Here is a 25399-nt window from a genome sequence, read left to right on the forward strand (position 1 = left end):
AGTTAATTGTTTAATGGAGTTGTTTCCTGTGATAATTTTGACCACAAGTCAAGTACAATTGAACATAATAGGAGAGAAGGGTATCTTGAAAATAACGAAAAAAACTAGAATTTGAAGGTCAACTAAGACCAAACATACTGCTAAGTGTTTTGGATGGGATTTCTTATTAATTGCTACCGTAATCCAAATACTCATAACCTCAACAAAAGAACAAAATTTCTCAAATCTTCATTCCCTAAATGAAATTTGGAGATACCTATTGGAAGAATTTGCAGTGGGATTGGACTCCATTAATGCGATATAAACCTCATATTATATTTTTCTTGGTTCTTTAACTATTAAGGACAAATAACTTATCCGTTTGGCAAGTGAGTTTTTTGGGTGTTTGTCTAAAATTTTACTGTAACTTACTGTAAAAGTTTTTAAAAATATTTTTGAAGTGTGCTTTTTTTTTAATATTTTGAAGTGTATAGTTTAAAAACTTTGAAAAGTTTTTTGAGGTTACTGTAGTTAAAGTTTTTAAAAAAACTTGTAGCAGATAAACTTGGCAAAAAAATTGGCTGCCAAACAAAGGTGTTTACTTCCCAAGTAACTGCAAGATATTTTGGCCTTTAAGTAAATTGAAACCTCATATAGTAGTTTATTGATTTTAATTTCTTAATTAAGTCAAACCACCAATAACCAATGAATTCACAAAATCATTTCTTGAAAAAAATTGGTTTTATTACCTCATGTATCACATATACAAATGAGACATCAAGAAACTGCCTTAAAAAGACATGAAGATTGATATACCTAACCGAAAACACTCTATAATCTTATAACGGTGTAAGACTACAATAAAGAATATATTTTCCTTTGATTTTAAAAGTTAATAAAAGTTAATAATTGCGAGATCATGCTCGAATGAAAAGGACAAAACATGCATCACATACATAAAACTACCTTTACTATATATCATTGTAAGTCAATATAATATACTTATAGTCTCACTAATCTAATCACAATTAAGAACTTATATTTAATTAGATTGATGAAGATACAAAAGTGAAATTCAATAATTTAGTATATCTATTATGTGAACATCTAGTGACTTGCAATAATTAAGATGTTAATTATCACGTATAGGCTGTTTTAAACTGGCAATTCATTCAGCTAGTTCATTAAGTTCAATTTGGTTGAGTTTGTGGGTTAAATATATAGGTGGCAAATCAACCCACTTAACTAAATTTACCCATACCCGTCCATGAATAGATGGGTATGGGTATCTTAAATTTTTGTATATGGGTATAAATGGGTTACCCAATAATACCCATTTATTAAATGGGTATTATTGGGTAACCCATTTAAAATTCTCTTCCCTCAAATCTCTTCTCTTCCCCCACCCATTTTTTTTTTCAAATTTTTCATTTTGTCATATGTTAACTACTTTTGTTTCATTATTATTATTATTTGTTGATTTTATCTTATTATTTTATTTTCTCTTAGTTTGTTAACTTGCTCATTTTTTAGCATTACCAATTTATGATAAATTTTAGCCTCTTTTTTTTATCTTTCTAAAATGAAACTTTAAATTTATATATGAAAAAAATGTTTGGGGTTCCAAATTTTTGGATTAAGTTTTTATATTAACTTTTATGTATTTAGTTCAAATTTTTTTATTCTTATTATTCAATTACTAAATAATATGTAATTTTGCGACATAGAGTATAAATGAAAAAAAAATTGGTAATTAGGCTTATTGAACATTATAAGTAAATATTTAAAACTAATAATGGGTACAAAGAGCGGTATAAATTGATAACTTAGTTTGCAAAAATGAATTTAAATGAGTTTACAAAAAATTAAAATAAATGAGTTATAAATAGATAATTGAGTTACCCAATTCATTTTTTGACTTACCCATTTATACCCATCTAATTAAATAGGTATAAATGGATTGACTCACTTATATCCATTACCCATTTTACCCAACCCAAACCCGCCAAGTCACCCATTTTGACACCTCTTAAATATGACATTATTAAAAGTTTGGTAAAGTTAAGTTAAAATCTTGAATTGGCCCACCATGGACACATTGTGCCTGCACGTGCGTTATATGTTGTTATACTCTATGGGTTTCTTGATTTTAATTATATGATAAATAAGAAAAGTTCCAAATTGTACATGGTTTGTTTGGATTGAATCTCACTATTCTTAAGATTTTTAGTTGGAGGTGTACAATAAAAAAAAATTGTATAAAATAATAAAAAGAAAAATGAATAAATTGAAATAATAATTCTTAGCTCCACGTGTAGTTATTAAACCAAACCTGGCAAGGAACCCAGCAAAAAGATTGAGTCAATGGATCATTGGTTCAATCAGTTGAACCGTAGGTCGCTAAAATAATATTTAGAAATATAAAATAGTAACTTTAGTATACATAAAATATATAATAAAGTGTTTTTGGATTTCAAATGTGTTTTTCATATAGATATATTATATATTATATAACATTTATATTATAATAATAATTTTTATATTCATGAATTCGGTGAAATCAGAATTTTTTGAATTCCGAATTGAATTCGGAATGAATTCAAATTTGGAATTGGTGAATTCGAATTCGGTCAAAATTCTGATACCAAAATTTCGATTTCAAAGTTCCGAATTACCTATTTCGATTTCGATTCATAACCGTAGTGACACAAATGTAAATAGGGTGGGATGGGTCAACCCATGGGTTGGCATGCTACCCCAATAAAGTATTGATGTTGTAATAATTAAACTTCGTAGAGGTCATTTTGAGTAATTCATAAAAACTAACAATGATCAAATTTGGCTTAGAAATTTTAAAAGAGTAATAAGTTTTTGATATCTTATTACATATGGAGTTATTAGACTTTGTTTCTATTAAATACTCATGTTTTGTAACTTATTTTATAATTGGAAAACTTCACTATAGACATATGTTTTTGAATATTTTTGAAAACTCTAAATTTTGTGTGTACTATGTATTTCAGTATTAAACTTTATTTTTTTTTGAACATTTGGACTTTGTTTCATGATTTGAAAAATTTATTGTGTATTTAAAAAAATAATATTAAATAGATTACATGACTAAATGGGTAAAAATATATGATTAAGACATTAGAGTTTTTCCAAGATAGGTTAATGGGTTAATCTTGTAAAACAGCAAGTCATGTCACAAGAGTTTTAACCGTATAAAATATTTAATAGGCTATGTGGATTGGGTTAGATCAACTTGTTAACAACCAAACGATACAAATGCTTGACGGGCTAAGTTAGGATTGAAATTTTCCAACACAAATACAATAATGACATGACACGATTGCCTCCTAGTTCTACATTTAGGGAAAATCGTTCAAAATGCCCTTCATAGTTTGTAAAATAACTTTGTCCATCCCTTATTTTTAAAAATATAATTATACGTCCCTTACAAATTTACATTTGTCAAATTTAGTTTTTACCTAAGTTTTTGACTAGGTTTTTGCCAAAATCCACCATGTCTCTTGCACGTGATCATTTTTGAAGGGTAAAATTATCAAATCAAAATTTACATAACCTGATCCATAGTCTCACATATTTTACAAAATGAATTGTTTCATCCTTCACATTTCACAAATTGAATTTATTTGTCCCTCACAATTTACAAAATAAATTTTTTCATCCATAATTGATCATGTACACAAATAGTTTTTTTTAAATCCATGTATATATTTATTTAATTTCACCTTAATAGTACAAATAGTATATAATATATCTCTATTTGATTTTGTCTGGTGTTTATATTGAATTAAATTTGGACAGAAAAAATAAACAAAGGAAAAGTATGATAAAAAAAAATTAAGTGATTTGCACTTTCAAATTTTAAAACAATCACAAGACAAGTAACTCAACTGTTGGTCTTAAAGGTGGTGAGTAGAAATTTTAAATTTAAATTGCAATTTGTTAGCATGACTATAAAATTCGAATTAGGATTCATTAATTAGATGACCTTATCATACAATTCAATAAATGAATTATTACTAAATAAGAAAAGACTACAAATATTGGATAGGTTCACACGGTGAAATTAAATAAATATATATGTGTTTAAAACAAAATTGTTAGTTTAAACCCATGTATATATTTATTAAATAGCATATGTATAACTATAATTACCTTGTTTAGGTGAAATCAAATAGAGACATATTACATGTTATTCATATTATTCAGGAGAAATCAAACAGATATATACATGGGTTTTAAAAAAAATATTTGTACACATAGTCAATGAGGGATAAAAAAATTCATTTTGTGAAATGTGAGGGATGAAAAAAAATTAATTTATAAAATGTGAGAAACGAAACAATTCATTTTGTGACATATGAAGGACTATGGATTAGAATATATAAAATTTGATTTGATAATTTTGCCCCTAAAAATGATTAAATGCTAGGCATGTGATGAATTTTGACAAAAATCTAGTCGAAAATTTATGTAGGGACCAAATTTGACAATATAAATTTATAAGGAATATAAAATTACACTTTTAAAAGTGAGGGACGAAAAAATCATTTTACAAAATATGAGAATGTTTTAAATGATTTTCCCCCACATTTATGTTTTAACACCAAAATATTTGTTGACTAAAATAAGAAAGGATTCTTCGTTCTTCCATTAGACAACTTGTAATTGAAGTCCTAAACCTTCACGTATTACTGATTATACAAGGAAAATGGAACTCGTTACAAAATAATGGCATGAAAGAAGGAAAAAATAAAAGAACAAATGGTAGAAAAGTAAAAAGGGAATGAGTCAATGATAGGGTGTTAATTGTTGAGTATTTTATTATTAATTTTCCCTTTGTCCTTGCCAAATATTGTTTTAATTATTAATATTTACTTATATGTGGTATCTGGACTTAATTTCAGGGAATGGAGCAGAAAACTATAAAAAAGGAGGTATTTTCTAGAGAAAATAGAGACTTCTAAATACTCCACGGACCTGGCCCACATTGCTGAGAAGAACCGGACTTTCATTCCGCTTTTTTGCTGACTAAGAGTTCTCCTACCAAGAGAAAACGTAATACAAGGAATTTGGCAGAGCTTTCTTTTGAGTACTTGGACTCTCAATTTCGGCGGGGACCACGGATAAGAAGCATGAGTCATTTTGAACTCTTTAACATATCTAGTCTATGCGGGAATGGGGAACTTTTCAATTGGGTTGTGATTGCTGATGTGGCATCCTTCCATTGGTCGAATTGGTGGTCGTCCGCTTCGTGTGAATTCGCTCGCGTGAATAGGTTGTCCGTCGATTGGTTCTTTTCTTTTGTTGCTTGCCTGGACGTCTGGCTTGGAAGTGTGCAGCTCAATTCTGGTCCCACGTGCCTTTGGTTGGCTTTGCTTTGTTTCTTTTCTTTTCTTTTGTTTGTTTTTTTTCTTTTGCTCGGACGCTTGGCAATCCCTTTGCCTTTTGTTTACCCGTGCGAATTTGCAATTCATGACCGTCCATTCCCATGCGTGAATTCTTTTGTTTTTGGTCTGCCCAGCCGTTTAGCAATCCTTTAGGATTTTGTTTCTTTTTTTTTTTCCCTCAGACGTTTAGCACTTCTTTTTTTTTTATTAATTGTTCGTTGTCTGATCAATAATTCCATTCTTAATTACCGAATAACACATAACATTTAACTTGCAAACTCTTACAATTATTAACATTTTTTTAGTTTCTAAATAAATCACAATTAATTATCAAATTCTTGTAATTGACATGTACTAATTATTAACACATATTATCAAATTTAAGAGGGGAAAGCATTCACATATTATTATCAAATTTCCATTATAGCTTTATTTAGTATTGATTCTACGTAAACAATCAACAACGTAGTGCGCTTCCGCTGGTGTCATTTATCGTTTGTTCAAGCCATGCACTACATTTAATTTTTGATTCTCCGCTATTAATTGTTATAACTATTTATTCATCTATTTCATTTGGATCCCTTTTTTTTACCCAATCAATCACATTTAATTACCAATTCTTTGTGATTCATTGTTAATAACTAATTAAATGATGTCATTTTAAATTGTTATTTTTTTGCCCAAAAAACCACATTTAGTTCATAATTTTTTCGTAGTTATAGCTTTATTTGGTATTGATTGTACATAAATAATTATCGATTCTCTGCTTCTAATTGTTATAACTATTTATTCATCTATTTTATTTGGATTCCTTTTTTTACCCAATCAATCATGTTTAATTGCCAATTCTTTGTGATTCATTGCTAATAACTAATTAAATGATGTCGTTTTAAGTTGTTACTTTTTTTACCCAACAGATCGCATTTAGTTCATAGTTTTTTTCGCAATTATTAACAAAAAACATTCTTCTTGGCTGTTCCCCAAATCGGATTTAGTTACCTCTGTTTTTCCAGATTTTATTAAGATAATGTTCTCCTTTATCTTGGGTTGCCCAACAAATCAAGTCTAATTATCAATTTTTAAAATTTTTTTTTAAATTGGGTCCGAAAATTTTTACCCAACAAGTCGCATTTAATTACCAGCCCTGGGTAGTTGTTAGCCACAATTTAGCCTCTTTTTTGGGGGTTGCCGATCGAGTCATATTGGCTGCCCTTTTTTACAATTGATTGCTAGCTAATTAATTAATATTGTTACTCAATTAGTTACTTTGTTATTCATTGTTAGTTAATTAATATGTCTACGTTGCTCTGTCTTGAGAAGAGCGCTTCTCATTACTCTTGTCTTCTTTGCTTTTGGCGGGCTTAATAGTTAATTGTTTTATAATTACCTAATTTTACAAACTAACACCCTTAATTACCAGGTCTTTGCAACGGACAAATTTTGTTTGTTTAGTTTAGCTACATCGTTTCTCGATTTCTTCATCCGCCGCTCACATTTCCCGTCATTAGCCTCCAGCCTCTTTTTGTTGACAGCTGATTGTACCTGAGCTGAACAATACCTGACTGGTTTTTATTATATTGTCCATCCTTTCTGCCTCCATTTACGCTTCCTCATAAGAACCTTGTAGTTTTTTTTGTCCTTTGCCTGGGGTCATGTCTGTAAATCTACAAGCTGCCGTCGCCTCTTCTCGTTGTCGCCCATCAGCTCTGTTGTTCCCGTCGATTGACATTGTTTTCAGTTTTGCATTTGTACAATGGTTATAGAGTTTTTCCGCTTTTCCCCAGCAGATTTTCTGCTGCCTACCATCATGAACAGTGGTAATTGTGCATCTACTCCTTTCTTTTGCCTTTTCTATTACTCTTGTTTCTTTGCTGGAGAGAAATAGCTATCTCATAAACACTGTTCTTCGTTTTCTTTGGGTATTTTGAACCTTCCTTTTCCTCATTTATTTATTGTCTTGGTTCCAATTTGCGCTGTGTTGTTGTTACTGTTTCTTGGTGAGCATGTTGATTTTTTACCGCTTGCTTTCTTTTGTTTTCCCCCTAATTGTTCAAACACTTTCCCGTTGTTGTCATACTGCTTTGTTTTAAATTTCTTCCTTGCTTCTCTACTTTGCTGTGCGCTGGTTCGTCCATTTTTTCTTTTTCCCTGCCCCTACTAAATTTTCATCACCGAATCAGCTCCTCTTTTTTTACTGCTCATTTTTTCCCACCTTGCCTTACTGCCTTTTACTTGCTTGTGGTTTCTTTGATAGCTTCTGCTGTTATCCGTTTCTGTGGGATTGGACCTCTTTGTACAAGCAGGTTAGTTACTCTCATTTTGTTCTCTTCTTGTTTTCCTCTTTTATCTGTATTTTATCCTTTAATTCGTACCTTTTCGATGTGCATTTTCTAATGCATCGTTAGCTAGCTTATACGTTCTATGTACATGTTATTTTATTTAGTAATGCTGTTACGTTGCCAGTGACAAAATACTTTTTTCCTGCACTATAATTACCTGCCTGGCTTTTTTGCTCTTATTAAATATGTGTTGTTTGCTCAGTTGTTGGACTATCGACTCATGAACAGTGGTAATTGTGCATGTACTGTTTTCTTTTCCCTATTCTATTGCTCTTGCTTCTTTGCTTGGAAGAAAGAGCTACCTCATAAGCAGTATTTTTCATTTTCTTTAGCTCTTTTAAACTTTATTTTCCCTATGTATTGCCTTGGTTTTAATTTACACTGGTGTTGTTGTCACTGCTTCCTGGTGAGCATGCTGATTTTTACAATTTGCTTTCTTTTGTTCTTTCCTCTACTTGTTCAAATATTTAAGCATTGCTGTCATGCTGCTTTGTTTGTAATTTCTTCCTTGCTTCTCTACTTTGTTGTGTGCTGGATCGACCATTTTTACTTTTCCCCTGTCCCTGCTAAATTTTTATTGCCAAATCAGCTCTTTTTTTTGCCGCTCTTTTTCCCCCCACCTTTTCTTATTGCCTCTTACTTGCTCGTGGTTTCTTTGATAGCTTCTACTGTTATTCGCTTCTGCGGTGTTGGATCTCTTTATACAAGCAAGTTAGTTATTCTCATTTTGTTCTCGTTTTTTTTAACTCTTTCCTCTGCATTTTATCCTTTAATTTGTACCTTTTTGCCATGCATTTTTTGATGCATCATTAGCTGCATGCTGCTCTAATTTTACATTTTTTTATCCTTTATGTGACTTTTTTAACCTTTTGTGATCTCTATCCATTCTATGTCCATGCTATTCTATTTTCCTGGTGTTGTTCCATTGATGGTAACAAAATGCCTATTTCCTGCACTATAGTTACCTGCCTGACTTTTTTGTTCTTGTTACATTTTTGTTGTTTACTCAGTTGTTGACTATTTACTCCTTTACCTCTCTGCTTTTTTTTTTGCTCGCTCTGTTTTCTGTCATTTTTGGTTTACGTTTTTTTTTTTGCTGAGTTAGATCTTCCTTTCCTTATATAGCCCTTTGGCATTTTTAGAACTCTTAGTGAAACTCAAATGGATAGAAATGCCGCTCACCGCAAAAAGTATGCAGAAATGCCACCATTGAAAAAAAAAACAACTTCTGCAACGACGAAGAGAAAACAGATCTGCCAAGAAAAAAGATGCACATTTACTGCCACGTATTCGCAAGGTTCCTCTGGGTTATATAGAATCAGGTGTTTGTTTCCCTGATTCGCTTCCTGAAAAATTCGATGGTGCGAATGACCCTTCTATGCATAGTGAAATCTTAGGAAGCAAAGCATTGAAGAGCGATCATGACAATGCTGTTATTGAGACATTGCAATATATGTCCTCTCGCGAGTCTGCTTCTTTTGTTCCTCGTGTTTATTTTGCTTCTACTACTCAAATAGCAAACGACATGTCGAATGCAAGTGTTCTTGCAGGTATAGTTGGTGATGTCCTTCTTCCTTCTTATTCAGTGGGTGTTTTTTTAAATCACCTTCACTCCCCTACCTACTGGTTCCTGTGTTAGCATTTCAATTCTTTGTAAATGGGTGCATCTTCGTTTGCAATCTGCAGAGTCTCCGCTTGCTGCTAAGGCTGATCTTACGAACTGCAAAGGAAAATTCCTTCCAGAAAAAAAAAATTTTGACCCTTTCTTCTCCTTCTGTTGAATCTGATTTCTGCCTGCCTAGGAGAAAAATTAGTAACTCTGTGCCTGTGGCGTTACATGAACGACCAAGCAATTGCTTTGCTCGTTCTCGTAGCGTTATCCAAGATGTTAACTCTGCCAAAGAGGATTTGCTTATGAACAGTCTTTTTGAAAATTCAATAGAATACTGCTCTTCTGACCATGTTTCTGTGAACTCTGAAAAAAATTATCCCCTCAGAACTACTGTTCATGCGGATCCATTTCTACAACAAAAAAATTCATTTGTTGAGAAGCAAACTTTTATGCTTAGATCTGCTTGCTCTGTTCCTGTGATGTCCATTGACAGGACCATCGGTTCTTCTCATCTTTTTGAAAACGTTATTAACTATTCTCCTTTGGCCAAAGTTTATATACAATCTGGTCAACCGCAGTTTCCTTCTGCATATGAGCAACAAAAACTTCATTTTGAAAAAAATGTATCATCCTCTGAGAACCCAGCTTTTGAACTAGCTTCTGCATCTGGAGGTATATTTTTTAGCCAACAGCTGTTTCCAATGCAATCTTACTGACTATTCTTTTCTTCCTACCACATCCTAATTATGTTCATTGAAACGACACTATCCTATTTTGGTTAGCTTATTTCTTTATACGATTGCAGAAACCACCTCTGTTCAGGTCAGCTGCCTTACCGATTCTATTGAAAAAAATGATTCTGCCGTGACTGCAACAGAAAATGCACAATTTTCTACCTTCTCATCTAAAACACAGCCTTTTACTCGGGAACGTTCTTCTCGTCGTCGTGTGAGGAAGCAGACTCCGGGTTAACATTTTATTTCTCAATAACTATTTAGATGCCATTGCTATATAGCCTAATAGAGGCACAACTTAGTCCGCTTCTCACCCGTAGTTTTAAAATAAATGCAGCTGCACCTAAAAGGGGAAGGCAGCAACGCATTTTTCCAATCACTGAAATCCCGCAAGAAGCTTTGATTCTTCCAGACGCTCCTGATTGTGAGCACTGTGGAGCCAAGAGGTTCCATTTAGAACCTCCTAACTTTTGCTGCTCTGGAGGAGAGATTTCTATTGTGGCTCCATCTATGCCTTATGATCTTAAACGCCTATTCATCGAAAATGATGAGGAAAGCGCTCATTTTAGAAATAATGTTAGGACCTATAATAACAACTTGGGCTTCACATCCTTCGCTGCAAGATATGATCCAGAGCTGACCAAGAACACAAAAGGTGTTTACACTTTCCGGGTTCAAGGTCAGGTCTACCATTTTCTTAATAGTTTACTACAGTCAAGCGAAAAACCTTCTGGAATTCAGTTTTACTTTTTTGATTCTGATGAAGAATTAGCAAAAAGGGTTGGAAGTTCTGATAAGTTGCATGGAAGCATTTTAAAATTACTTATGCGTATCCTGTCGAACAATCCTTATGCCAAATTCTTTAAGAATCTCAGAAATGTCCCAAACATTGACAACTATAGGATTGTTTTGAACTGCTATCCTAGTTTGGACCAGCGCGTCTATAACCTACCTACAGCCTCTCAAGTTGCTGCCATCTGGACTGAGGATGATGATGAATCAGCGGATAGGAATGTCCATATTCAAGTTTATACTCACTCTAATACCAGCCATAGAATTAAGCATTACTATGGCTGTTATGATCCTTTACAATACCCTATTCTCTTTCCTCAAGGTGAATGTGGATGGCACCATGGTGTTAAGAAACTTCACAAGAGGAAGAGAAATGCAGATTCTTGTGAGGCTGATTTCAGCATTGATCCTTCCACTGTTGATGATCCTTCACTTTTACTAGATTTGGAACGTAGAGGCAAGTGTTTTTCTTGCTGTCTTTGACTATTAGAAGCAAGCATCATAAACTGTATCGACATTAGTTTGACCTTTTTAATTTGTTCTTTATAGCTGTTGACCATGGAAAGAGTGAAGAGGACACTGTATCGGCAAGAGAGTATTATTGTTATAGGTTTCAAATAAGGGAGAACGATGAGTCGATGTTGCTCCACTGTCTCAGACTTCTACAACAATTTTCAGTTGATTCCTATGTGAAGATAGAAACTTCTAGGCTGGACTTTCATAGACACCGACAAAATGTGGTTAGATCGGAAATTCTTCAAGAGGTATTGGACAGTGTCTCTCTAGGCCAGGCTGAAGGTTCTAAAGTTGGACGTAGGATAGTGCTACCTGCTTCTTTTATTGGTGGTCCTAGGAACATGAGGCGCCGCTATCTTGATGCAATGGCACTCGTACAAAAGTACGAAAAATCAGACATTTTCCTTACCATGACCTGCAATCCGGCATGGAAAGAAATTCAGTGCAACCTGAAGTATCATGAAAAGCCTCAGGATAGGCCTGATCTTTTAGCTAGAATTTTTAGAGCTAAATTCGAAATGTTTAAGCATGAACTCTTGAATAGATAGATTTTTGGTGAAATAGCAGCCTGCGTGTATGTCATTGAATTTCAAAAGCGGGGATTTTCACATGCTCATTTGTTACTCATTTTAAAGCCTCAATTTAAGTTGCTCAATCCGGAATCTTATGACAAGGTAGTCTGCGCTGAATTACCTGATCAGCTTCAATATCCTCACCTCTATTCTCTTGTTGTAAAACATATGCTCTACGGTCCCTGTGGCAATATGGATAAAAGTTGCCCTTGTATGAAAGATGGTTCTTGCAAGAGTCACTATCCAAAAATTTCTGCCCCCATACAACCCATGGTGAAGATAGCTATCCATATTATAGAAGAATGGGTGATGGCAAGAAAGTGAAAGTTCGCAGATTCACTCTTGATAACAGGTGGGTTGTGCCTTACAATCCCTATCTCCTTGCTTTGTTCGATTGTCACATGAACGTGGAGATTTGTTCTACCATTAAATTGGTCAAGTACTTGTATAAATATGTGTTCAAGGGGCATGATCTGGTTTGCTTTAGAATTATGACAGATGATAGTCCTACTGATACTGATGAGATTAAAGAATTCCAAAAGGGTCGATACATCTCGCCTCCGGAAGCATTTTGGCGCATCTATGAGTTCCGTTTAAACGAGATGACCCCATCTGTTTATACTCTCCAGGTTCATCTTCCAAATCAGCAGCTTGTTTCTTTCTCGAAGAACTCGGACTTGCTACAATTGTTAGCTAAAGTAGATTTTTCTAAAACCATGCTGACTGAGTTCTTCAAAATGAATGCGACCAACGCAGCTGCTGAGAGTCTCAAATGTTTTTATAAAGATTTTCCTCAGCATTTCGTTTGGTCTTCTAAGTATAGACACTGGACAGAAAGAAAGCGTCGAAAGGTGATAGGTAGACTCGTCAGTGTTAATCCACGAGAGGAAGAAAGGTACTATCTGAGGCTGCTCTTAAATCATATTCCAGCACCGATATCATTCGATGATCTCTTGACTGTTAATGCTAAAAAAATGAACTCGTTTAGAGAGGCTGCTTTGGCACTTGGGTTGCTGCAATCTGATACGTACATAGAAGAAACGCTTGAGGAAGCTGCTGCATTTCAAATGCCATCTTCACTCAGATTATTATTTGCAACTCTTCTTGTCTATTGTTCTCCAACTGATCCAACGATGTTATGGAGAAAATTTGAATTGGACTTTACTAGAGATTATGAACGGCATAAACAATATCATGCCTACTCTCCCGCTCAAATTAGGGGATTGGTTCTAGCTGATATTAACAAATCCCTTCATCAGATGGGTACATCCATTGCTGCCTATCAGTTGCCATTAGATGACCTTGTTAGTGTGGATCATGTTCATTTGACAAAGGAGATAGAAGCTGAAAAAAACATAGACATACCGCCGGAAGATCTATTGATGTCTTTGAGACTAAATGCCCAGCAAAAGTATGCTTATGACACCATCTTACAGGCATGCTTTGCTTCCCAAGGGCATTCATTTTTTATTGATGGTCCTGGTGGTATCGGCAAAACCTTTTTATACCGGTCGCTGCTTGCTACTTTGAGGTCACAAGGTTATATAGCCATTGCAGTAGCAACCTCTGGAATTGCAGCGTCTATCCTGCCTGGAGGAAGAACTGAACACTCAAGGTTCAAGATACCTCTTGACTTCTCAAAGAACAGAACCTGCCAGCTTAGCAAACAAGGCAGTGTTGCAAGGTTGCTCTCGGAGTCAAAACTGATCTTGTGGGATGAGGCTTCCATGGCAAAACGAGAAACTATTGAGGCATTTGATGATTTGCTTAGAGATGTCATGGAATCTGAACTGCCTTTTGGGGGTAAGGTTGTTGTGTTTGGTGGGGATTTTCGTCAGACGCTGCCTGTTATTAAGCAAGCAACAAAGGAAATCCTTTTGCAGTCGTGTTTTCTCAATTCTCCATTGTGGTATAAACTTCATAAACTGAAGTTGATAGAAAACATGCGAGCTATATTAGATCCTCAGTTCTCCGAATTCTTGTTAAGAGTTGGCGAAGGGCGTGAACTTGTGGACTTCAACGGTGAAATAACTTTGCCTAGAGATTTAGTCATTCCTTATTACGATAAAGAAGAGTCCTTAAACAGGTTACATTACTTAAAAAATTCTGGTCTATCTATCTACTCTTTAGTATATACAGCTTCTAATTAAACTTCTTTATTAACAGGTTACTACAATCCATATTCCCAGATTTAACTCTCTATTCCCTGGATCCATATAGGATGATTAACAGGTGTATTCTTACCCCTAAAAATAGCTCGGTTGATGAGCTAAATGATATACTAATTAAAAGGTTCCCTGGAGAGCTTCACACTTTCATTAGCTCTGACAAAACTGTTGACCAGCGGCACCAGGGGGATTATGAAGATTTTCTTAATTCTCAGAATCCAAAAGGCCTTCCTCCTCACAGGTTAATGTTAAAAGAACATTGACCGATCATACTAATAAGGAATCTAAATCCTGTTGAAGGCCTGTGGAATGGCACAAGGCTTATATGTAGAGAGCTTGGCCGGCATACTATCTCCGCTGAAATTGTCTTCGGTCAGCATAAAGGAAAGAGGGTTCTCATTCCAAAGATACCCTTACAAACTCCCGACAACCAAAAGAATTCTATTGCATTTATAAGAACTCAGTTTCCTATTCGACTCTGTTTTGCACTGACCATTAATAAATCTCAGGGAAAAACTCTCGATTACGTTGGCATTTACTTGAGAGAACCTGTCTTTTCTCATGGACAGTTATATGTAGCCTTGTCCAGAGTTAGAACTTCAACTGAGCTGAAAATACTTATTGTACCAGGAACTTTTGATAGTATAAAAATGGACTGCAAAACTAGAAATGTTGTGTTCGGTGAAATTTTTGAATTGAGCCAGCAGTAGAGTTTTCTTATAGCCAGGTATACTTGTACCAGTCCATGCTGTGTTTACTTATTGCTAAAGTCTTGTGTATACCCAAGCTTGTACATTATAATCATTTTTCCTTTTTTTACAGGAATGTCTAACCTCTTGCCAATTGGAGAAATCGTGCCTGATATGAAAAACTGGTCCTGTGTGATCACGGTCCAAGAAAAGCAACAGGTCACAGATTCGTTGGGAACACCAACCAAAAAGCAAAAGTTTGTCTTCTATGATTCAGAGGTTACATTTTTAAACCTGAAATGGCCATTAATAATTTGAACTCTTTCTTTGTTTGTCCATCATAATTCTTATGTGTACTTTTTTTTTGCTTTCTGATAGGGCTCTAAAGTTGAAGGGATAATCTTCAATGCTGATATTCCAAGGATGAGTCCTATGTTGCAGGTTTATAAAAGATATAAGATTTCAAATGCTGATGTGAGGACTATTCCGCCAAAGTTTCAAAGTGCTGGATTAATCAAACAGTGGGTGATCACTTCAAAAACTGTCATTGAAGAGGTTGATGGCAATGAAGACATTATGCCTGTTAAATTTGCGTTCACTGACTTTGCTGATTTAGCTGAATACATGGATGATAGAAACAAGTCCGTTGGTGAGTATGTAAACAGTCTATCATTCATATTTTTGTCACACAATCGTTCTTATCTCAGCCTGTCTTCTTTCCCCTTGCAGATGTGCTCGGAGTGGTGATTAGTTCATTGGCCATGAAGACAATCACTAGAAACTCCGGACAGTCAAATGTTCAGAAATTTGTCCTCCTAAATGAAGAGTACGCAATCTTTTTATCATTGTTCACGCTCTTTTACTGGCCTTATCGCATTTTTCCTATAACTTTGAAACATTTTTGTCCTGTCTTTTATGCCAACGTTAGGTCTCAAACTGTCCTGCTATCCTTATGGGATGATTTTCTGAACAATGAAGGCCGGATTCTGTTGAATAACATGCACAGCTATCCTGTTATCATTGGTTGAAGACTGAAAGTTAACAACTACAATGGTCTGTTAACATGCTTTTTTTTTTGTATTACAGCCTTTATTTGTATATCAAGGTTCTCAGACATAGCTCAGCGTTCATTCTGTTGTTTATTCGGCAGGTGTTTCTCTCTCAACCTGGTTCGATTCTGCATTGCTTGTTGATCCACCAATACAGGATGCGAGACAGCTCAAGAATTGGTGCAATGGCATTAACTAACATTTTTTTTGTGCACCTCGGTGTCACTTATATCGTTCTTCCCCATATTTCACTTACATCATCTTTTTCCTTGTAGGGCAATGAGAAATGCTAAGTCAATTGCAGGAATCATTGATGCAAAAAGTTACATTAAATACAATCCTGCACTTTCTTTAAAGAGAGACCAGAAAACTACTCTAATTTGCAATGTTACCGCATCACAGAAGGTGATCAGATGATATTCTGTTATGTTATTTTACAGCTTCGTACCTATTCAGATTTCCATCTAATAAATGTCTTTCTTTTTAGACTGCCTGGGTCAAGGCAAAACTCTCTTTTGAACAGATCTTCCAGAAATATTGGTATATGAGCTGTGCAAAGTGTTATCGAGCTACTGCAGCGGACTATGGAATGGAGTTTACTTGTAATTCGTGCAAAGAGAAGGGCCCTGCTATGCCTAGGTCCTATATTACTACATCATTAACTTTAATTTAGCTGCTTAATTCCTCTTAATATTAATGTTATACAGTGTATCGCCTAAGCACTTGTATACTTATATTTTAGGTGCCGCTTTGACGTTGATTTGATCGATGACAGTGGAGTTATACCTGCTTCTATCTTTGGAGATCTAGCAGAAAAAATTCTCACCTTCACTGCCCTTGAAGCAATGGACCACTTTAATCAGGTTATTTTAATCGGTCAGATTTAATAATAAGTGCAGTATTTCCTTCTCACTCTTATATCTTTTGTGCTTCATCCAGAATCTTGAGCTGCCACTTCAGTTTGTCCACGAACAGCTTAAAACAAAGACATTTCTGGTTCACATTAAACCAGTCCAAACACAGCTCGCTGATGCCAGACAGCGGTATACGATTTTATATTGCTCTGAACTTGAACCAAAAAATGAGTCATGCTCAACTAACACATGAACCAGAATCTGTCTCTCTTTCATGTGACCAGCAGGCTGAAAATGAGCAGCTATTGACAGCAGGTTCGTGAATATACCTGGAGTAGTGATACATCCCTATGTTTTCTTTCAATGAACTATTAACTTAATTGAATGTTGCACTCACAGGACATGGTGGTTCTAGCTCGAAAGTGCGTCTTTGCCTCAGTCAAAAGTTTGATGAAACAGAAACTGTCAGCACCAATGACTTTGATAGTCCACATGCTGACTCCAAGAAGAAAGCAAAATTAGGCTAAATTGTTGTCACTGCCTTTTGCATTGCTTGAGCATTAATATTTTTTGGGGTTCTGTAATCTGCACTCCTATGCTTAGACCGATTGTTAACGTTTTTTTGCAAATACTGCTCGTCCATTCACAATTCCCTGGATTTTGTGCATGGTTACCTACTAAACTTCTTTTTGTCATGCCCATTGAACTTTGATTAAGGCACCTGTATCAGAGTTCTTGCCAGGCTTTCAAAGATTAGCTGAAATCCTACAACGTTGGTGAGCATAAGGATTTTCACAGATATCTTTGGATTCCTGACGATGAACTCCCTTTGTGTAAAACTGATAGCTTTATAAGCTATACAATATAGGCTTCCTTTCCATCTGTTTATAGTTTTTTAAAATTACAATTGCTGCTATCAATTTCTAACATGTTGGACTATCTGCTCCTGCTACATATTTAGTTCCTGCTACTTATATGTTGGACTATCTGCTCTACTTAGCATGTTGAGTACACGTTGAATTATAATTTTTCCTTCAAACCATTAAAGCATTGCAGATGCATTACTTTCCATGCTATCAATTGACAACTCCCACTTCATATTTTGCAGAACTAGCAGCTTTATAATCTATATAATTTGGGATTCATTTCCGTTTCTTTATATTTTGTCCAGTGGAGTTATTATTATGCATTTGCAGCCTCCAGCTTTGTACGAATGCATTTATTGCGAATGGCAACATTTTTTACAAATAAAACTTATATATTCAGGTCCATTAAAGCATTACAGGCCATTAAAGCATTGCAGGGTGAATTATGATCTTGCCTTCAGGCCATTAGAGCATTACAAATGCATCCTTATCACATGCAGTCGGTTGACAACTCACACTTAAATGTTTCACATTGAATTGTCTTTTCTATTCATTGGTCCTTACCTTCCTCTGCAACTAATTCAATTGTGATAGGAAAAGACTTGCACTTAGCATTAACAGTAATGAACAGTATACTCTTTTTACATTGATCCTTTCTTTATATATATGCTCTTTGCCGTTTACAAAATCATCCATAACAACTCTTAACCATACATTTGCACTACTGCTTTTTCTGCCTAAGAACTTGTCAGCAGGTGAGTTGCTCTACAATGTATTTGTAATCCTTATCATATGATATAGCCTTGTACTCGCATGTTCTATTAGTAGACCACTTGTCTGATTTTCCAGCATCAAATTTCCTCCTGATAGTTCAATGGCAGAAAGAATCTTAACATCTCCAACAAATTTTCAGCCGACAAATAGCTGCTTATCAGCTTGCTGTTTTCTAATAAAATGCATCCACAGAGGACAGGTTAACTTTTACCTTCTTCACTTACATTGTAGCATTTAGTGTTAAATAGCATGGTATTCTTTGACAATATTTTCCTACTGCATTTCTTGAAGGTATTACCTGCTCAGTTTGAATCATTATTTCATCAACACCACAGCAATAGAATTATTCTGAGGTTTGGACTGCGGCAATGGCCTATCACAGTCACGGCTGGGATGCTTTTTGTGAACACAATATTGTCAAAAGGCATGACACGCTATTACTTCGACATAGCGGGAATCTGATATTCGATGTCATTCACTTTTGTGAACTACAGAAACAAGTTCTTTTGCCTTGGACCGTTCCCCTGCCAGACCTGTTGCACATGAATGCTGTTGCATCAAGAGATAAACATACCATTGTATCTATCTCGCATCCTCATCTATATCATATATTATTTTTAATGTAATACATAGTCACTAATTACAGATGATATCCAAATAGCCGCTGGACAACAAGAAGTTGCTTCCTCACTAAGGCCAAATTTCTGTCAAGATCTATCTGATTCGGTTTGCTTTTATCAAGTCTTTAACTCGGCGACTCCAAACAGTTTGGTAAGCTATTCTATGCTTACCTGCATTTTCTTTTTCATCTCAACTTTCTCACAAGCAATTGTCTTTTCTTTCTGTATATCTTCTAATCTACACCTCTTGATGATAGAAAATTCCACACTTTATTGATCACTTCATCAATGGTATCAAGACTCCCACGTTACTTATCAACACTGGACACAGAAGTACTCAAGTTGGTGTAAAGCATAAACGCCTTCACCGAAACTGGAGAGATTTCGTTCTTCAACATGAATTGCAGCACAATGAAACTCTTGTCTTTATTCCGGAATCTGAAAATATATTCACAGTTTTGATCTTTGATGATACTGGAGTTGAGAAACTTTTTCCTTGGTTTCACACATTCAATGTTTATTCGGATGCTTAATAAATTTACCTGAACCATGCAGTGTAATTTACCCATCAATTGAATACATTACTGGTAGTTTTCACTCCTTCCTAACTAAATAATCTACATTACTTCTTCTTTGAATTAACTAATTTTACAAAATTTATTATTCAGCTGGGCATTACTGGGCATCATTACATTCACCCCCCGCGCATCGCGCGGTGATCCCCTCCTAGTTAACATATATAGTAAATGTGTGAATGCCAATCCCTCCAATTGAACCCAATTGCTGACGTGGCACGTTGTGATTGGCCGATTGATGGTCGCCCCCCAAGCAATTGAGATGAGGACAAAATTGAGATTTCGCCTCCTCATTGGATTGATAGGGTTGTTGAGAATTCATTTACGCCGCTCACTGTATCTCTTCTTCTCCGAGCCATTTTCTCTCTTGCCTCTCTGGTTCCTTTCTCTCCTCCATTCTTTCCATGGATTTCCTGAGAAAATAAATAGAATAACGGCACACAGTTTCTATTCTCTCTTTCTTCTTCATTTTTCCCCTCTTCCCCTCTTTTAAAGATTATTCAAAAAAATGACATTTAAAACCCACATTTTTATTCTCTCTGTTTTTTTCCGTTTTGTCTCCTTCTTATCCTGAAATAGGAGAACCTTGAAGATTTGGTCGATCTTGTTTGCTCAACTGCTCACGTTTGATTTTTCTTTTTCCGTTTCTGATTTTTATCCATCCCTTTTCCTCATAAACTTATGATTTTTCCCTCTTTCTGCGCAGAAAAGTTTATATTTTCTCTCAGTTATTTTTCTCTTTATTTGTATATAATTACCTTGGAGATCTTTCTTATCTGATTTATTTTCTCTCCGCTGATCTCGCCATTTTTTAGTTTTAAAATTTTCTTTATTTTGACTGATTTTTTTCATGTTTGTTTCAGGGTGCAAGTTTAAGGCTTGCATGTTATTATCTGGTATCCTCAATCTCTACAAAACCCGCCAAGTAAAAAATCTCACATGATGTTTATTTTTCTCGTGACTTTTTTGACTATGATTATTTTGTTCTTATGGAATTTTTGTGTGATTATCTCAGGTAAAAACACACAAGGAAGGCCACTGAAGGAGGAATTACAGTTAGTTTCTTGCCCTTTCATTTTTTTTGGTTATTTGGTTGTGATAATATGGTGTTTTTTTTTTACTTGTTTCTTTCTTCAACTATAATATGAGAAAATCCAATATTGTTCATGCTGGTCTCGACTATGTTAATCTGTTTAGTGTAAATCCAAGGTTTTTTCTTCTTCGTTTTTTCCCCCTAATAAATTTGCTCTTGCCAGCATTGCTTATTCTAAGTCTTTCTTAGATGAACGAAGAAAAGATAATGGATGCTACTTTTCTTCAATAAGCCTTGACGATATGTTTTAATTTCCCTTTTTTTTGTGAACAGATTTTTTTTCATTGTAACTTATTGTAACTTTCTGCTCTCTTTATCCTGTTATTGGTCTTTACAAAAGTGAAGGGTGAAAATTTGTGACAGCATCCTATTTCCTCTAGATCCAAAGTTATTTTCTTTTACTTGTTTTACTTGCTCCGTTTTTATTGTTTTGAGTTCTCTGTTTGAGAATCATACATTGCCAGAACCTAAAGCTCAATTTCTTTTTTTGCAGAATTCAACTCAGACATGTTATTGCTTATACATTTGTTGTTTGGCTTGTAGCTTTACTTGTTCCCTTTTTCTAGAGATATGTCTTGTTTTTGTTTTTTTAGTTTTTGTTTATTTGTCAACCTTATTGATAATTTACTTTTCTTTTTGTTTATCAACTCAGTAGTGGCAAAGAGAGTAAATTAAGTTGTTTTCCTAGGTAATTTGTAGTTTGCCTTTTGTTGGAACTTTATTTTGGTTGGCAATGTCAACCTAGCCAGTTAAAAAACAGCTTAAAAATTTGGGAATAATGTATGAAAAATTTGTATAGCAGATTCAAGGCTGTATGAATGTCTTGCTGATAAGAGCTGGTAGCTTGTGGCTTTCGGTAAAGCCAGGACTTCTGAAATTGCATGTCATATTTCCTTTGAAAGTCTCTCAATAAAATTTTAAAATATGGGGATTAAAAGGAATAGGAGGGGCAGGGATGAGGGGTAATGAACAAGGTTGTCTTCTAGAATGCCTATGCTCTGATTTTCTACATTTTCTGCTTGCCCCTACACTATGTGACAAGGTTGAAGTCTTGATGTCACTGCCTACAGAGTGTTGTAGGACATCAATAACTAGGTTGTTTCGACGATGGCGGGTAATGATCAAGGTTGTTTTCATGAATGCCTGTGCTGCTATACTTCATTGTGAAACTTTGTTTCTTTTTGTTTTCCCCCTTTGTGCTTGTGTGTGTGTGTTGTAGGTAGGGGTGAGGAGTAGGTTTTGTTGTTCCATTTTTTAAGTAAATACACCTTCACCTACTAGCTTGAACAACCACAAATCCTGCCATCAATTGCCAATTATGAGGAGAAAACAGAAAAGCTACAATGTGGATTCTCTCTGTATAAAATACAATTCACTATTTTATGAATGCCATATGCTGGTAATGTGTTCCTACCCAGATTACATTGATTCAAACTCATTAAGTTTAACAAGTTTAGGGATTTATGCATCATGAGGAACGACTTTTGTCATATGTAGGAAGACAAACTTATTTTGTATTGATGCTTAGTTGATTTGTGTTAAATGAATTGCTTATTGTAATGAATATGCTTGCAATATTATAAAGCCACATCTTGAAGTCTATTGATGTCCTACACTGTGTAGGGAGTGACCAATTGTTATTGCTTAACAGGTCCCATAAGTTCGTATTTGCATAATTCTTGACATGTTTCTCTTTTTTGGGTGGCAAAGGAGGCTTCGTTCTTTATTCTGCAATGCATGATACTGATTCCGTTGAATGGAAGATTACCTATTATGTTCTTCTTGATTAGTTCTCAGTCTTTTCCATGGATTTCATATTTTAGGATTTCCATCAGCTTCTTGATGAAAAACTTGAACTATCATTAAAGTTGAGAGACTTAACTATTCACTAGGTACAAGAAGGATTTCAAGAATTCTTCAGAAAGCTCAATGAGTGATTCCTTTTTCTTTCAGGCAAGAGTAAGTCAGGTAGCCAAGATCTAAGTTTGACGCAGGGAGTGCGAGGAGAAAAGGTCCTTCCTGGGATTGTTCTTCTGTTAGCTCAACTATCTCTTTTCATTGGGCGAAGTGCTATCCCAAGAATTACCAAGGTCACTTTCTGTTCTGTGTTTTTATTGTGTTTGTTTCTGCATTCTACTAGAGAATATGTAATATCCATTAGATTTTGAAAACTTTCTAAAAAATCCTATCTTTAACGGTGTCAGGAAATAGCTTCTTCCTTTTCTTCTGGTGGTGCTCGGGGTTATGAGTATGGCCCTGCTTTCATCCCTGTAGTGATTTGTCGCACCTTCCGGGTAGCTGGGGAGAAGTGCTTGGACCATGTATGGATTTTTGGATCATCTTTTGCACTACTTATTCTTGCTCAAAAACTTTCACTTTCTATGTGCAAAATTGTTACATTTGTGTAGTGAAATTTGGAGGGCTATTAGCCTAGCTCACTAGATTCGAGACTCAAAATCTATCTCATATTATTATTTCAAAGAAGCCAAATTTCTTGTTCTCATTCAAAACTTCAATTTCTACATGCAAAAACTCTACTTTTCACATTTGTCTAGTGAATTTTGGAGGGCTATTACCCTAGCTCACTAGATTATGGACACAATCAGATCCTTTGAAGCCATATCTTGCCTAAGAGAATGGAAGATGGAAGTGGAATCCTTGCTTGAAGTAAATATAAATTTCTGAATCTGATGTAAAAAGTAGCCATTGAGTACTTTATTTTTTTCTTTCAGTATGTAAGGTTAAGAACTCAAAAGATATCAGTTCTGTTGCGGACAAGGTTTACAACACCAAACTGGGTTAAGGTTAGTTAATTCCGTAAAATTTTTGCAGTGAATAGTTCAAAATATATACCCTTCATAAGTTTAGCTAATGTTTTGAGCTTCTCCTTTTATGATAGCACAAGGAGCCAAGAGAGGTTCATATGTTTGTTGATCTGCTGCTTCAAGAGGTAATTTCTTTCATTTTCTAACATGATCTTTCTGTTGTAAACTCTGATTCTTAACATATAAATGTTTTCTTAAGCTGTGATCAATTTCTGACCTCTTGCAATGTGCATATTTTTTATGAGGGAGAAATGAGAATATAAGATGTTGGAGCTGTCAGAGTGCGTGTGCGTGAGTGTGTGTTTAGCACAAAAGTTCAAGTCTGAGAAAGTTATTAACTTTCTTCATCTCATTCTTTCGTTGTCATTTTGATAATCAAGGAACTTACTTTCTTCATTAATCTTGCTATTAGTTCGAAGCCATAAGAGGCGAAGTAAAGCAGATTTTACCTCCAGAACTTAGCCGTAAACATCGTCGTACAGACAGTAACGGGAGCACCACCACTTCTCGCAGCACTCCTTTGAGAAACGACAGAATGAACCGGTCAAATACCCAAAGGGCCACGAGCCAGCTACTGGAATCCCATCTAGCAAAATTGTTTAAACAAAAAATGGAGATATTTACGAAAATTGAATTCACACAGGTTTGGTAGGAGTGCTTGTTGCTAGGTAATTTACACTATTCCCCCTGGTAATATAGCTATTTTTTAGTTCTTTGTAATGATGATGATCCTTGAAGGACATCAAAGACATCAATAAATCAAATTTTCTGACTTTTTGATGGTTTATTAGAGGATGTAGTTTTATATTGCCAACTTCAATGGCATTTTTTCGTGAAATTTTCTTGTTTGATTGGATGAATATTCTGTCACTGTCTTGAACTTTACTTTTTTATTTCATTCGATAAAACAATAGTTTGAACTCTAAAGCCATCTTTTTATTACAAAATAAGATGGGTAATTGATATCCTTTTAGTAAATGTTGCAAAGATCTTACTTTTTATAATTAATATTTTAATTTGAATAACAGGATGTTTCCGGGCAAGCCTGAAAATTACGCCGCGCATCGTCGCGGTGTTCTCGTCCTAGTGGAAAAGAAACGTACAAAGGCTTGTGAAATGGAATTGGACTTTGAATTGGTGCGGGGACCACTAGAGATAGCATTAGACTTTCTTTTGGCTTTAAAAAGGGAGAAACGTACAGAGGGTTAGTAGTTTTTTAGTTTTTAGAGACAATTTAGTTTTCTTTCTTTTCCTTATTGCGTTTTCTTTGGTTCGTATGTACGCCAGAAGTATTGTGACAATCTTGCGTGGGTTCTCCTCAATAGGGATGAATTAAATCCCTTCGTCTAGTCGAGGAACAACGGAGGACTTGGTTCTACTAAATTTGTGAGATCGAATTAGTTTTTATTTATTTTCATTATTCACTGGTATTCGTCTATCTTCTGCTTTATGTTCATATGATTGTTTTATTGTTCGATTATCCAGGGCCCGGATTCTAGATTAATTCAATAACCTGAAATCAATTAGGGTAGTTAAATCCGTAATTGTTTAATTATTCTAAACTGGTAGCAACTGGCATGATTGGATTTGTGTCAGGGAGATAGATAGGCTAACTTAAAGAGACTCTCGTAGCGTGTTGATTGGTTAGAATTAGGCTCTTCTAATCATTCATGCAATTAGGGAATTGAACTTCTATGGTCGTACTTAGGGTTGTTTCATTATTAGAGAAATAGTCAACGGTCATACATTGGCTATCGACAAATTGAGGAAGAGTTGGTTGTTTATCGCGTGTATGACAACTATAACTAATTTATCAGATAGTAACTGGAATAATCCTTGCATCTGTGATCGAATTAAGTGAACCATCTCCGAAATTGTTTCTTGGCTAGAGTTCGTCCATTATTATTTTTATTGTGATAATT

At 34.9% G+C, this 25399-nt stretch overlaps 1 protein-coding gene and 3 long non-coding RNA genes across 6 annotated transcripts; all 4 read left to right on the forward strand.

Moving 5' to 3' along the window:
• The first annotated feature begins 12266 nt into the window (after positions 1–12266).
• Positions 12267–14395, forward strand: LOC113699684 (uncharacterized). The gene is made up of 2 exons (XM_027220044.1): positions 12267–14050; positions 14131–14395. The coding sequence occupies exons 1-2, from the start codon at positions 12267–12269 to the stop codon at positions 14393–14395; spliced, it is 2049 nt and encodes a 682-aa protein (XP_027075845.1).
• Positions 14396–16375: 1980 nt separating this feature from the next.
• On the forward strand, positions 16376–17602 carry LOC140010189 (uncharacterized). Its single transcript, XR_011817454.1, has 4 exons — positions 16376–16509; positions 16613–16733; positions 16810–17039; positions 17124–17602. It is a non-coding gene; the product is annotated as an uncharacterized lncRNA (long non-coding RNA).
• Positions 17603–18038: 436 nt separating this feature from the next.
• Positions 18039–19581, forward strand: LOC140010172 (uncharacterized). Its single transcript, XR_011817433.1, has 2 exons — positions 18039–19135; positions 19242–19581. It is a non-coding gene; the product is annotated as an uncharacterized lncRNA (long non-coding RNA).
• Positions 19582–20385: 804 nt separating this feature from the next.
• Positions 20386–24106, forward strand: LOC140010402 (uncharacterized). Of its 3 annotated transcripts, XR_011817691.1 has the most exons (8): positions 20390–20484; positions 20575–20614; positions 22476–22519; positions 22606–22742; positions 22857–22973; positions 23385–23456; positions 23552–23602; positions 23890–24106. It is a non-coding gene; the product is annotated as an uncharacterized lncRNA (long non-coding RNA). The 3 variants fall into 3 exon arrangements; XR_011817690.1 differs by lacking the exon at positions 22476–22519 and having other exon boundaries at positions 20386–20484; XR_011817692.1 differs by lacking the exons at positions 22476–22519; positions 22857–22973 and having other exon boundaries at positions 20388–20484.
• Positions 24107–25399: the final 1293 nt, after the last annotated feature.

Source organism: Coffea arabica, chromosome 7c (genome assembly GCF_036785885.1).
Source record: "Coffea arabica cultivar ET-39 chromosome 7c, Coffea Arabica ET-39 HiFi, whole genome shotgun sequence".
NCBI classification, from domain to species: Eukaryota; Viridiplantae; Streptophyta; class Magnoliopsida; order Gentianales; family Rubiaceae; genus Coffea; species Coffea arabica.

Excerpts from the sequence above, each read along its gene's own strand:
- LOC113699684 (XM_027220044.1), top strand. The coding sequence starts at position 12,267 with ATGGGTGATGGCAAGAAAGTGAAAGTTCGCAGATTCACTCTTGATAAC. Across the intron at positions 14,051-14,130 it reads AAAGAAGAGTCCTTAAACAG|GTTACTACAATCCATATTCC; the intron begins GTTACATTACTT and ends CTTTATTAACAG.